The 14,195-nt window shown below is 54.3% G+C and overlaps 1 protein-coding gene across 1 annotated transcript in view; it reads right to left on the bottom strand.

Annotated features, from left to right (window-relative positions):
• Nucleotides 1–12,571, bottom strand: part of IFNAR2 (interferon alpha and beta receptor subunit 2) — a 28,986-nt gene extending 16,415 nt beyond the window's left edge. Inside the window, exons 1-5 of the mRNA XM_037065279.1 lie at nucleotides 12,347–12,571; nucleotides 5,506–5,596; nucleotides 4,466–4,507; nucleotides 3,006–3,120; nucleotides 1,392–1,561 (exon numbers count right to left, since the gene is read on the bottom strand). Coding sequence (XP_036921174.1) covers nucleotides 1,392–1,561; nucleotides 3,006–3,120; nucleotides 4,466–4,507; nucleotides 5,506–5,560 — 382 coding nt within the window. The 5' untranslated portion in view covers nucleotides 5,561–5,596; nucleotides 12,347–12,571. The remainder of the gene's footprint in view (nucleotides 1–1,391; nucleotides 1,562–3,005; nucleotides 3,121–4,465; nucleotides 4,508–5,505; nucleotides 5,597–12,346) is intronic.
• Nucleotides 12,572–14,195: the final 1,624 nt, after the last annotated feature.

Here is a 14,195-nt window from a genome sequence, read left to right as displayed (position 1 = left end):
TGTGACATATACAAATATAAACTGAACTAGTATGTGTGACGAGCTCACACCTGCCCCCGCCCCCAGTGAGCTACAATTAGGCCATTCTTCACCTGAGCCGTTTCACATGGTGGGTGTTTTCACTCCTTTCATAAATGTATTAATGCGGATTCTCCTACATCAGGGGCTGGCGAACAACAGCCTGTGGGCTGAGCTTTGGCACAGCCTGAAAGCTGAGAATGGTGTTCACTTTTGAAAGGGCTGAGAACAAAGGAAGACCATGCGCAGAGCCTGGACACGGCCTGCACAGTCTACAGCGCTTTTCTCCGCCCTTCCCAGGAGGTCGGCTGCCCTGACGGTCACAGGTGTGCACGGCCGCTTCTCCCCCACCAAGCGGCGGGGGAAACAACATCACTGATTCCCGGTCTGACTACGATTTCTCTGAGAAGAATCTGTGTGTCAGCGAGTCTTCTCGGAGCTACATCTTCGCTTTTGCCCACGATCTCTCCAGGATAAACTGCTAAGGAGGAACTCGGGACTCTGGCAGGTATTTTGCAAACACCTTTTGCAGAAAGACTGGGCCAGTACGCTCCCTACATTTCCTCTAAACCTGGGTCTTGACCCATTTTTCATACTTGCCACTCAAAAGTCCTGAAAAACGCTATCTCATTATAACTTTAATAGCCTCTGTGGAGTGACCTGAATACTGTGACCTGTGAGTTGTGTTTTTCTTTCTTTTCTAGGTGGACACACACAGAAACAGGCCTGGACACGCACAGAAACACTGCTGCTCAGCTGTGGCGTGCCCCGCCCTGACCAGGAGCTAAAACTGATGCTTTCTCTTGGCCGCAGCTTGCAAATCAGAACACTGGAAAAGTGATGGCGTCCCTCGGAGGGCCACAGACACTGGCTGTGCAGCTGACTCCAGCCGCTGGGAGGAAAAGGGATGCACGGCTCCTGAGCCGCAGACTTCTCGGGGTTCGGTCCTCCAGGGGCACGTGCATGGCGGCAGCCCCAGAGCAGATGGCTACTGGGGCGCAATCTCAGGGAGGGGCTGCAGTATTAAGGGAAACACTGGCCCAGAGAGCTGTGGCCACACAGACACTGGGCCATGTGACCTCGCTCCCCACTTCTGACCGGGAGGAAAACAGACTGACCAGCAGCAGGTCCCCCTGCCTGAACATCTGCCTTCCATGGGCACCAGTGATCGTCAAAAGGCACAGGGGACTGTCCCACATCCTGCATCGGAAAGCCAAGGCTCGGCGGGGCCGAAGGACCAGGAACCAGCGCTCGGACCAGGGCACGAACCCAGGCCCAACTCGAAAGCACCTGTGCAGACCTGCCTGCTGCACGGCAGAGAAATACAACGGCCCTGACAGCTGTGTGGGGATGACAAACAGAGACCAACTCACTGTCCAGCTCTGGGAAGATGCTGCTGAAACAACGGACCAGCGTGGCATTGCCCCGGGACCCAACGAGCTGCACTTCGTACATCTCGGACAGGTCCTCCCACAGGTGCGTGACATCACAGGACAGGCTCGTGATGTTGGCGCAGTGCTCCACAATCTCCATTTCTCTGTTACTTGGGTGAGAAGAGAAACAGTCAAGGGAAAACTCCGGCACTCACGGGATGAGACTCCGTTACGGGCCTGGCCCGCTTCCTCCTTCCTCTGTGGCTCTGGTCAGGGGTCACTGCACCAAGTCGTGGGGCCTAGCACCTCTTTAAAATGCAACACCGTCCCTGCCCCGTCCACCACTCGCCCCCCCCAGCCTCCTTATCTGTCTATTTTTATTCAGACCGTTCACCACCACCTGCCACATTTCAGCTCGGTTCCGCTGTCCCTGCCCACCTGCAGATGGTCTGCACCAGCAGGGAAGGGACCCTGGGTCACGGCTCTCCCAGGGGTGTCGTCGCTGGTGCTCAGTTAACATGGGCTGGATGAGTGGGGGTACAAACCCGGGGTGTTCACGGTGGAGGCCCTGGATCTCCTTGCCCCTGCAGGACAGTCATGAGCACCGCCCCTGCCCCCGGAGAGAGCTCCGGCTGGGGACCCCGAGGCCCCTCCTAGGTCTTCCTGTGCTACAGGGACAACACAGACGTCCGATCTCTTCAGCTTCAGAAAGGCACGTGGGTGACCCACGTGACCGCACGTGCAGAGAGAAACGTAGGACTGCAGCAGGCGCCACTCTGGCTCAGCTAGTTAGAGCACCATCCCATAGCCTAAGGTTGTGGGTTGGATCCCTGGTCTGGGTTCGAGGCAACCAGCCCGTGTCATTCTCTCTCTGAAAGCAATGAAGAAAATGTCCTCTGGCAGGGATTTAAAAAAAACAGACTTCAGAGGCACCAAGGAGAACCCTGAAGGCCCCCCGGTCTGTCAGTAGCAGCTCCGAGGCAAGTAACTGCCGAACAAGAGGTCGCCCCTGAGGGGCTCCTGGGCCCAACTGCAACGTGCCGGGTGCTTGTCCGTGTGGGAAGAAGAGGGCCATTTTGTCCTCGGTCCTGGCATCGGCCCCGCAGTAGGAGGGTCGGTGCGGGGAGCCTGAGCCCTGAGCCCAGCCCCCTGCTCCAGCCCCGCCAGGCCCCAGGCCTGGGCCGTGTCCACTCTGGGCCGGGATGTCTTCTCAGGGGCCATTTGTCTCTGAGCAAAGGAAAGGGAATACGAACCATCGATCTGGTCACCAGACCTTTGGACTCCTGTCCTCAGAAAATAGCTCACTTTTAAACACCGAGAGGTACCGAATTAGAGAAATAATTGTGAAAACTGTTCACAATGCTTTGTTTCTGAGGCTCTGAGCTGTAGAAGCCGGCTTTGGTTATAAACGTGCTTTGTTAAAAATAGCCTTGAATTGTTAAAGTGTTCAACCCAATTACAAAAGGACTTGTGTTTTATCTTTGGAGTTTCAAAGCTCTGAATAAAATACACACGGGCCAGGGAGCTCTGCCGCTTACGGGACCCCCTGCTCCCCACTCCCACACAGTGGAAAGACAACACATTCAGCGAGGGGAAGTGAAATGTCACACTGACCTCAGGTCTGTGTACCACAGTGTGTAGTGGGTCGGTGCAATGGAAGGGTCTCTTAATTTCCACGATATGACTGGCCGGAAGTTTCGTAACAGCACGGTGAAGTTGCACACATTATCTGAGAGTCGTAAAGGGAACAAGGGGCAAAGTAAACACACGCCGGAACCAGGGGTGCTTTGGGCCAGGATCCAGCCGGGCGTTGGGCCTGCAGCCCATGGCCCCAGCAGAGGAGCCCTCCCTGCAGCCCGCTGTTCTCGGAAACACAGGGAGGAGAGACGTCTCTCCTGACACGGATGTGAACTAATACAATGAGTTAATGGGCCCTGAGACATCAGGGCAGGCCAGCTCCGGGAGCGGGACGTCAGCACTGTGTGGGCAGGGCTGGAGCTCACCCTGCTCTTCCCTAACTCGCAGGGCTCACTGGCTCACAACACCCAGGTGTCCTGCGACGCCCCAGTCTCTCTGCTCACCTCCCAGCTCCTGGGGCGGCCTGCCCGGCCCCCCTTCCACAGCTCCACCCACCACCATCCTTTCCTCCTCTGCACCTCCCCCCCCCCCCCCCCGCCGAACTCACTCCCTGTCCCAGAGGGGAGCCTGAGTGGGCCCTGGTTGGGCAGGTAACCCCACAACAAGGCTGAAGGAGGTGCCACAGAACCATGCTGCAGGCTGTGGTATGGAGAAGTGGGGGTACTGAATACTGGCAGTGGGGAGGTGGAAGCTGTCAGCGAGCCTGAGGTGTCATCCCGCCTCCCGCCATGCTCGTCACAGGACTGGGTGCATATTGGACACAGAGTTACACATGTAGGAAAGAAGGTTACTTTAAAAAAGTATCTTCCTGCCCTGGCTGGTATGGCTCAGTGGATTGAGGCCGGCCTGTGAACCAAAAGGTTGCCAGTTCGATTCCCAGTCAGGGCACAAGCCTGGGTTGCAGGTCGGGTCCCCAGTAGGGGGCACCCGAGAGGCAACCACACATTGTTTCCTTCTCTTTCTCCCTCTGTTCCCCCTCTCTAAAAATAAATAAATAAAACCTAAAAAAAGAAAGAAAAGTGTCTTTGCTTTTCTGGTACCAGGCAGTGAATAAGAGGTTGAAGAATGCACTTTAAAGGGAAATTATTTTTGGATCACTTTTGTTTGGCATAATCTGTGTCTCCTCATTCTTCTATTAAGGCGTTTAAATGGAATATTACTTTAAGGGGTTTTAAAATGAGCTCTAGTGTTCATTTCTCTAGTGTTCATCAGACAAATATGAAAACCAGAATTGGCTAATTCTGCCTCCTTTTCCAGAGAAAGTATTTGAGAAAAAGATTTTAAACAGAATGCGCAATGGACCTGGGATCGGAAACACCAAATCTCCCACAGTTTGGGGGACCTCCCCTTCCCCACTCCCACGCAGTGCTTCTGAATGGTCATCCAGCACCGTGACCCTTGCACAGAGTCTAGTTAAGGCAGGAGAACTCTCTTACCGGGCGAAGGCTGTGAAATACCAAACAAGAGGCCGACATACCCTAGAAAGAAGAAAAACATATTAGGCAAACAATACTTTCCCTGGGTTCAATTTATAATTGCTGTTTGGAGTCTGGTATTGTTTTACACATTGTTACTTTTGAATGAAGACTTCCTATGCTAAAAAACAAAACCAAAACTCCACTCAGATCGATGCTCTTAGATGGTGGACTCCGTATCGGTAGCAGCTGGTCCAGGGAGTCCGTCCTGAGCGGACCCCAAATGAGACCGGCGTGGGAGCTGGCACTAAGGACAAGGGCTGGCTGGTCGAGGAGGTGTTCTGAGAACTACTAGTCTGTCCGGAAAAATTCTCCAAATATGAATAAGCATGTTGCTAATTAACAGACTTTAAAGGTAACGAGAGTCAGCAAGGGTGGTGGGGGAGAAAGGCGTTGGGCTGCGGCTCGGCTCTCTGGGTGGCACTGTGGGGGGTGGCAGCCCTGGATGTTGCGGACAGGCTGCACGGACGGTCCTGCCCGGGAGATGCCCCACCCATAACCACGGAGCAGGTGACACAGTGGGGCTGGACGGGAATCAGGAGAAAGGCAGAGAAAAGGCACAAACGACCACAGGAAAAAGTAACAAATGAAGCATTAAACCAGAGTTCACAGACGGACTCCTGAGGTTGGCCATGCTGCTCGGAGAGAAGGGGCCGGACTCTTTCCAAATAAGGGCAGGTGATTGATCCCCACCCCTCCCCCATCAGAATGAGGGCATGAAGAGAAGGGACTCTTCAAATCACAGGGGAGACATTCCCCATCGTTACTGGACCTTGAGTCATTCTCGTTTATCTGGCTTTTCTCTCCCTAAAATTAACAGCAGGTCAGAAACCTCGATGGACGCCAAACCGTCGGCGCAGATTTCCTGTCCGCGCTCCCCCTGGCCCTGGGCACTGCGCAGGCTGCATGGGTCTCAGCTGGCTGTGCCCCACAAGGGCTCTTGGCAACAATGACGGCACAGGTTGGCTCCCGAGAGAGCTGTGACCAAAAGCAGCACTCACCCAGGAGACACAAGGTAAGCAGTCTGATGGCACAGGCGTTGCGGCCCCAGAGCATCTTGGGTGTGTCGAGAGTCCTTCCTTACTCTCACATCTGAAAGGAAAACAGCGTCGGGAGATGGAGCCGCTGATATGTCTAACGCAAATGGGCTCAGACAGGACAGCGGAGACGGAGGCAGAGTCCTGGTCCCGGCCTCCACACGCCTCCCGGGGGCCAGACTGTTGGCCTACCCCCACCCCACCCCCCTCCAGCACCCTGGCCTCGAGGGAGGGATTTAAACGTAAGGCTTGCGCAGTGAGACGGCCGTCCGGTGCCAAAGCTTTCAACATACAAAAAGCAAGTGGTGAAGAGGCTTGCTCCCTTTAGAAAAGTACTTTTATTATTATTGTTATCCTCATTTTTGGTGAGCCCTTCAGAATACCTTTATGCATAAGCAAAAGCAAACTGACGTTACTGCTCCTGTTTTTTCGGACAAGGCTTGGCATACACACGTCCCCCGTCCGACCCTGCGTCTTCCCGAGTCGGAGTTGGGAGGCCTTTCTGTGTCGGCACCGAGAGGCGCTGCTGTAGTTGGTTCACACAGTCACGCCGTCTGTCCGACGGAAGGGCATCATCGACACCACCGGTCGGAAAGGCAGCTGCTGCAACTGCTTCTCGCCTTTTCTGTGCTGACACATCTCAGACACGCGTCCTGCACAGGGGCCCGTCTCTGCGGAGGGGAACTTGCTGGAACTGGGACTGCTGGCCAAAGGGCTGAGCAGTGAGAGTCCCAGCAGCAGAGTGCGTTTTGAGACGGTCTTTTACCCGACGTGTGAACAGGATGTAGGCAAACCGTAAGAGTGTGACGGGGGCTGTCACCCCCCTGGGCTTGAGGGGCAGAGGGCAGGTGCCCACGCGGGACTCTGGGAGAAGAGAATCCTGTGTGAGGAGCCGGGACCTGAGCCAGACGGGGCTGAGGGGTCAGTAACTGACCCAGCACTGCCTTCCCTCCCTTCTCCTGGGGCTTCTCTTCTGCGTGGGTGGAACCCAAGAAGAAGTCAGAGAACAAGGATGCTGGTGGCTACACCCACAGAAGACAGGATGCCAGGGCCAAGTAAAGGGTGGGGACAGTGGGGGCAGGGATGGTGGGGGTAGGTCGGGGGGGGGGCAGATGGAAGGGGCCGGGTGCAGAGGAGCCATGCATCTGTGATTTTGACGGAACAGGCCTGGCCCCCACCTGGGGGCTGCCCACAGGGCGTGAGAGCTCTGCCTCCCCCCCACCCTGGCCTCTTCCCTGGGTGGTCAGAAAGCTCTGGGGTCTCTAAGAATCAAATCCACACACGAAGAACCGTTCTCCTATTCTGAGTGGGATTGAGCCTGTCTTCACATCTGTAGGAGCCATTCTCCTTAACAGTCTTGTATCTTTGCCCGGGGTTGCTCTTTTGTTCTCTTCCTGGTCTGCGGGGGTAGCCTGGTCCTTTGTGATGAGTCATCTCTGGTCCCCTTTCCTTGCCACCTGCCCCTTGATTTGCTTACACCGAAGTTGGTTTTTCAGCACGCAGAAGTTTCTGAGTTTTATGTTGTCACGTCTGAAGGAATTTTCTTTCTTAGAATCTGTATTTTCAGTCCAAAAGTCTTCCTCACTCCAAGGCAAGAAAGGAATTCTTCTCTCTCTCACAGCTCCTGTCTCCACCTGAACATTGTGGCTCTGTGATGCTGGGGTCTTTCTGTCCCCAAGGCCGGGGCAGCTGCCAGCCCCAGGTCAAAGTGAAACAATGGCCACTAAAGAGCATGGGACTTCAAGCCAAAACAAGCGGACAACACCTCTGGCCTATCTCAGGAACAGTGACGGCATTCGTCATCTGTGACATCATCTTCGATGTCATCGCTGTGTCCCTTCTCAGCAGAGGGCTTGCCTGGCTGTGGAAGGCCATGTTGAGGGGCGAATCCCTCCCACCTGAACATCTGCCCTGGGGTCTGTGCCCCCCTGTTATTCTCTCGGATGGCGGCCCCTCTCCGCCTTCACTCTGCATCCGCAGAACTTCGGCACTCGGGGGACACACACACACACTACACGATTAAAGTCCTCTCCTTTCTCCTCCCCTTCTTTGTTCCTGGTGCCTCACGCTCCAGTGTCCAGCGGCTGTCTGGTAACGAATTTTTGCTTGCTTGAAAAATCAAATTTCTCCTCTTGGCCCCCTGCCTGAAATTGTTCATGGAGCTCTTAAATCTCTGCCTGACTACAGAGAGCTCGGCCTTCCTAGAGGCCAGCCCTCAGCCATCTCTGCTTCGGCCCCAGGCCCTGCACGCAAAGGGGCTCCTCCGCTTGGTTCGATGCTCCTCTGTGGCTGATGTGAAATTCTGAACAGTGTTCACTCAGTCCTGGTCTTTTGTTAGTTGAGTCTGATGGGACAGTGGAACAGTGAGCCCCGGCTCACCTGGTCTGGCTTCTCCCCGCCCCTTCCCCATCCCCTGCAGGGTGAGGGGCTCACGCGTGACCACTGACCACTGAGGACTGTGAGTGGCTGCTGGGTTTCACTGTTGGGAGAGCCCCGCGTTACCTGGATGCCTTCCCAGGAGAGTGGAAGCTGCCCCCCCACCCCCACGACCCCAGCTCCGCCCAGGGGTTGGCTAGTCTGCTGACCTGGGGTAAGATCCAGGTCAGCCCTCATCCCAGCACGGCCAGCTGGCACAGAAGGTCAAAGACACACGGGCGCTGTCAGTCTGCTGTTGGCTGCGATGGCAGGGGGGGAGGGCAGGCCCAGGCCCAAGTGCAAGGGGTGCTCAGAGACGCCCTGGGGAGCTGCAATTGGGCCTGTGTGTGTCCCTGAGCTGGCTGTGTGCCCAGGGACCCTCTCTTCCCGAGTCTGGCTTCCGTTTGCCTCTTCCGGGAGGCGAGAAGGCCCGGAACTAAGCTGGTGGTGCCGTGACTGCCGACCGGGGCACCCAGCGACTCCCCACCCGTGCTTGTCCGCAGGCAGGTCTGGTTTGCCCCGTGGAGGGCAGACTGGTAAAAATCAGGCCAATCATTTAGAATTTTGTTTTTTAACTTAATGGAAGGACGTTAAAGGCAAATTTAAAAATGACAAGCTGAGACAGAGACTGTGGAAAAGAAAAAGCTTCCTATTTTAGTATCTTCAGTGATCCTTCCCCTGGGAAATGGCATTTTCTTTTGGCCCCCAGACCATTTTCATTTCATTTCCACAACATTCCTTTCATCCTGCTTTTCCCGGCATTTCCCGCCCCATCTGCCGGTTTCTCTGCACTGGGGACGCCCATCATCCTGAAGCCTGACGGCGCCGTCTTGGCCGCCCCGAGCCGCGACTTTGTAACTGGCCCAATCCTGGCCCCTTGCCATGTGCATTCACTGGGCTTCGATTTGGCCTGTCCTCTGAAAACACATTTATTCTCGGCGGTATCTACTCTGCACCTTCCTCCCGTTCCTCCCGTGACCAGGGTCCCATGGTCTTCGATGTGTTCCCAAGCCTGCTGTCTCCCTTTTCATCTCCGATTTCAAGTTTCCTCCTCCTGGACTCACCGATGGGATTCTCATTTTTGCTGGGTGGGAGTGGGCCCTAAGGCTATTGTGAGAAATGTCTTGCTCTTCCAAGAGTCGTACTTTCTCCTTAGGACGACCCCTTGCAAGCACCTCTTTCTTTCACTTTCTTTTCCTCCTGCCAAGGCCATTCCTGTTCACCTGCTGGTACCTGGACGGCTCTGTCACCTGACACTGTGACTCAGGGGAGGGAAACCTTGACCTCTCCGTACAAGTGTGCCTGATGCCAGCTTGTTCGAAGGACTGGTGCTGAGACGGGAGGCGAGGGAGCACACACCGGCAGGAACGCCCGGACCCGCCCCTCCAGGGAGGTGTCGTAGGGTGGGCAAGGATGAAGACTCAGGGCTCTGGGGGTGGTCCCCCGACCCTGCTGCTGACTTTTCCAGCTCAGTCAGCCAGCAGACTTGCCTCATCTCCCTGACCTCTGACCTCTGTCAGAAGAGGAAATAGCTAAATGTGCCAAAATTCCTTTTTTTTTTGCCTACTCATTAGGGAGCATTTTCAAGATTTTTGCTGACTCACCAGTACAGTGTCTGGTGATCAGGTGCACGTAAATTTTAAATACTTTAAAAACCCTCATAATGAAAACAACAGCGATGCTCAAGAATACCGCTCCCTTGTCTGGTCTGTACAGCCCTGGCTGGCAGGGAAAGGAGGTGCCCGCAGCCCCCTGCTGGCTCGGGAGATGGCTTGGCCCTGCTCCCCGCACCCTGCTCCCCACACCTGGCTTTCTCTTCAGTTTTCTCCTTTCTCTAGCTCTGTGCACCCTTGCTCCAGCCACCCGCCCTCCCAGCCATACACGTGTCCTTGGTTCTTCCCAAATTAAATGAAACAATGGTTGACGGGAGAGACCTGGTTCTTCTTGCTGATGCATGTAAAGAATTACAGATCAGCAAATCCAGTAGCATGTAATCAACTTATGAGTGGCCTGTTCCCAGGGAAGAGAACAGGAGTGGGCAGAGTCGGGGGTGAAAGGCAGTTTCAGGGCAAAGCAGGGTGGCAAAAGCAAGGGCGACTGAAGACCGGGCTGGCAAGCTGCTGGGCAGCTTGAGGTCAGGTGGCCAGAGGCCCTGTGGCCTGAGAGCCAAGAGCACCAAGAGCCACTGAGAACGAGCGAGAAAAAGAGAGAGAGAGAGAGAGAGTCAGTCCTTTGTTCTGAGGACTCATATAGTTGGCAGGATAGGAGGGGGAAAGTTGCACATTGATTAATGGGTAAGTGCGGTGCCAGCTTTCCTGGGGGAATGTGACTCCCCAAACTTAGGTATGTGTGAGGGTCTGTTAGCCCGAGTCCTTATCTTGCTCCAGACCCCATCTGTCTATCTTGTTGTAAAACAAATATGTGACAGAAGGCAGTTAATTAAAATTGGGGCACTTTCCAAAGTTATATATGGGCTCTTTCTGTGAGCATCAGGGACTCCCTCAGAAAACAGATAGTGACCAGAGGTAGGCAATTCACCAAAGTTGTCTTATGGTCTCCTTCCTTGGGCACCGGGGACCCTCTCCTGCATTCCAGGCCTTGGGATGAAAGCACAGTTTCAAGACTTTCTTTCCCAGATAGTGGAAACGCTACATAAAATTTTAAGGACTTCCCTTCTTTCTTGCTAACACAGTGTTCCTTGTGACATTGGAACACCTGGCAACAGTATCAGACCAGGCTCAGGACTGTGGAGTTAGCAGGTGAGACTTGTTTCTTTCCTCCTTCCCGCCTCGGTTTACTATTTATTCTACCTAATTGGTAAAAGGTATTTCCTGGCAGCCAGGGTGCTACATGCTGGCCAGTGGCAGTGTTGCCGTCTCAGAGTTCCTCCTGTGCTGTCTCCTGCCTCACAACAAGTTTCATTTTTCTAAGCAAAGCATGTCCTCGGGAACTAGGGCCGTCCAGCTCTGCTCTAGCTCAGACTGGATTTCCTACTTCGTCAAAGGCCCATTTCCTTCTGATATCTGGACGTCTGGGAATCCACAGAGCTCCCTCCAGGGGCACCAGGGAGTGCGGCCGGCAGCGGATTTTCTTACTCAGTCACGTAAAATTAAAGAGCATCTTCCCACTCAAGAGCACTTAAGATTCGGGAAAGGATAATAAGGGAGTCAGAGAACATACACGCCATGGACTCTTCAAGAGTTGGAAGGTTTATAAATGTATAAATGTAACAGGTAAATGAGTCCAATAGGCTCTGTGGGCTCAAGTGGGAGGAGTGGAATATTTATTTTATTGAGTTTCACTTTCAAGACAGCATCTCTGGGTTACACGTTCTTCTAACTTTTCATAAGGCAAATTATAACATTGTTTGTCAAATCATAGGAAACACATTTCAGGCAGATAGTCTTTCACTTTCAAATAAGTACATGAGAAACTTAGAGGGAAGGCAGACAAGAATAAAAGAGCCGTACGGATTTTTGATGCTCTGAAATCGAGAAGTAACTTGTGAAGTACAGAACGAAAAAGTTCAAGTCACTTCCTGGGACAAACAGGTAACTCTTCCCCAGCACACCACATACTAGGGAAGTCTCCGGGATGTTTTCTTCGGGTTTTGGTAAGGCATCGCACCTGCCCCGTTCCTCCCGAAGTGCTGGGGAGGGGGCTGAGAAACCCTGCCCAGGTGTGGGTCAGGCGTGGGTCAGGCGTGGCCTGCGGAGCGCTGCACAGAGGGGAGGGGGGCCACTCCAGGACTCTCCACACCTGCCTCTGCCCCTCCCACCTGCCCCGCTCAGAGCTGACCCTAGGGCATGTCCCTACTGGTTTCTAAGATCTCGTGCAAAAAAAAAAAAAAAAAAAAAAAAGGCAAGGAAATCAAAGGAGGCGGGATATCTAGCGTTTTCCAGTGAGTGGACAGTTTGCCAACTCCTAACGGGGTTTAACTGGTTGATCTGCTCCGGGCTCAAACGCAGGAGCGGATTCGCTCGCAGGCCCTCACCCGCTCCCCACCCTGGGGGGGTCCACTCCTCCGCCTCGCCCCTTCCAGCTTCCAAGCGACGGATCTGGAGGGACGTGGGGCGCTCGGTCCCAGGCCCCTCTGCGCCCCTCAGTCGCACGGCTCGCACCCCGCAGCAGCCAATGCCCGGGGTCTCAGGCATCCCGGCTGGGGGAGGGCCCGGGTCCGAGTGGGGTAGGAGCGGCGCGCGGCGCTGGGGACACGGACAGACGCCCTTAAACCCGCAGGGCCCGGGGGGGGGGTGCCGGGGGTGCGGGAGCCGAGGGCGTTCGGGGGGAGGGATTCCGGGAAGCGGCCGCAGGGACGCGCGGCTGCTGGGCGCCCACCGCGCAGGCCATCCCTTCCCCCCTCCCCGCCAACCCGCGGTTTACGACCTACCTTGGCGGTTTGTAGCCGCTCGAGTCCCGGACGCTCGCCCGCAGCCCCGTCGCATGCAACCAGGCTGCGCCGGGGCCCTTCCGCACCCGGATCCGCGCGCCCGGGGTTGCGCGCCGGCAGAAGCGGGCCGGGCGGTGCGTCCGGGCCCGGAGGCTCCGCTGGGCGGGGCGTTGGGCGGGGTCCTCAGGCCGCCTTCGCGGAAACGCGCGGCATTTCTCCAGCGCGGGGGCGCGCCGAGCGACTGCCCCCTAGGGGCCGGGGGCGGGGTGGCCGGGGCGGGGCCACGGACCGCGCAACTTGGGGACCTCGCTGAGTGGGCCCCTGGCCGGCCGTCCACACCCGCTTCGCCGCGTGCCCTCCGTAGGGGAAGGGAGAAGGGGACTTGGGCTGTTCCGTTTCCTGTGGTTAGCTCCGAGGCCAGAACAGTGCCTGGCGCTTCATTTAATTCATTCCATTTAAAGTGAGTCCAGTGAAGGGAGAGGAAGAATCAACATCCGTTAAAATGGCTGTACTTCCCGAAGCAATCGGCAGCTGCAGTGCAGTCCCTGTCAAAATCCCAGTGCCGTTTTCCACGGAATTAGAAATGTACAGGGAGCCACAAAAGACCCCAAATAGCCGCAGCAGTCAGTCTTGAGAAAGAGGAACAGAAGGACAAAGTTGGAGGGACCATGCCACCAGATAACAAAACCCAAGTCCACAGGAATTAGCATAGCATGGTACTGACATAAAAACAGATCTAAGGGGGAACACCAAAAACCCGGAATTTATTTATTTTTTTAAAACGTGTCTTTATTCTTCCATGTTTAAACTTCAGTCACCCTCAGAGTCTCCACTCGATATAATACACCTACTAAGGCGTTTTTTCCCACAGCTCGAAACAGCTTTCAAACTTGTCGATGTGGTCACCCTTCAGGGCTCCTGCCGTTTTTTGTTTCGCTCCTTCCACATGGGAAAACCGTTTCCCTCTAAGGACTTTTTTCATCCTAAATTGGGTGAATAGGGAGGGTAGGGTAAAGGGAGTCATTCTGTTTTTGGTAAAAAAAAAAAAAGTGTTGAACATTCCTGGCTGGTGTAGCTCAGCGGATTGAGTGTGGGCCTGTGAACCAAAGGATTGCAGTTTGATTCCCAGTCAGGGCACATGCCTGGGTTGCAGGCCAGTTCCTGGTGGGGGTGGGTGCATGAGAGGCAACCATACATTGATATTTCTCTCCCTCTCTCCTTCCCTTTTCTTCTAAAGACAAAGAAATAAAATCTTTTTAAAAATTATAAAACAAACAAAAAACACTGCTGAACACTCAGCTCCGTGTGGGCAGGTATGCTCATAAGTCATCCATCATGACATGGGCAAACGCATTGAAAGAGTCTTCAAAAAAAAATCACTGAAGCCGAACGCAGCCTCTCACAACAACGCCAGCTGGTGCACTGAAACCCTGATGGGTTTCTACAACTCTCACCTAGTGGGGGAAGCCTGAGCTACAAGGGGCCTGTCCTCCAAAAGATAATTCTGTTTTTTGGGGGGGTCCTCTCCTTGGACATAGAGAATGTCCATAGAAATGGAACAGAATTGAGAGCCCAGAATAAACTGATGCCAATATGATCAATTAATCTATGACAAAGGAGGCAGGAACATCCAGTGTGGTAAAAACAGTCTTTTAAATTAACGGTGTTGAGAAAACTGGACAGACACATACAAAAATGAAAGAACCACTTTTTAAATACCACATACAAGAATAAACTTAAAATGAATTGCTTAAATGTAAGACCTGAAACCATTAAACTCCTGGGAGATAACATAGGCAGTAATCTCTTTTACATCATTCTTAGTAATAATTTTGGGGGGTATTACTTT

The sequence above is a fragment of the Sturnira hondurensis genome, unplaced genomic scaffold, assembly GCF_014824575.4.
Source record: "Sturnira hondurensis isolate 20B ecotype Veracruz unplaced genomic scaffold, ASM1482457v3 Scaffold0015596, whole genome shotgun sequence".
Lineage (NCBI taxonomy): Eukaryota > Metazoa > Chordata > Mammalia > Chiroptera > Phyllostomidae > Sturnira > Sturnira hondurensis.
Note: the sequence above shows the minus strand (reverse complement) of the source record. Positions and strands in the feature narration are given on the sequence as shown.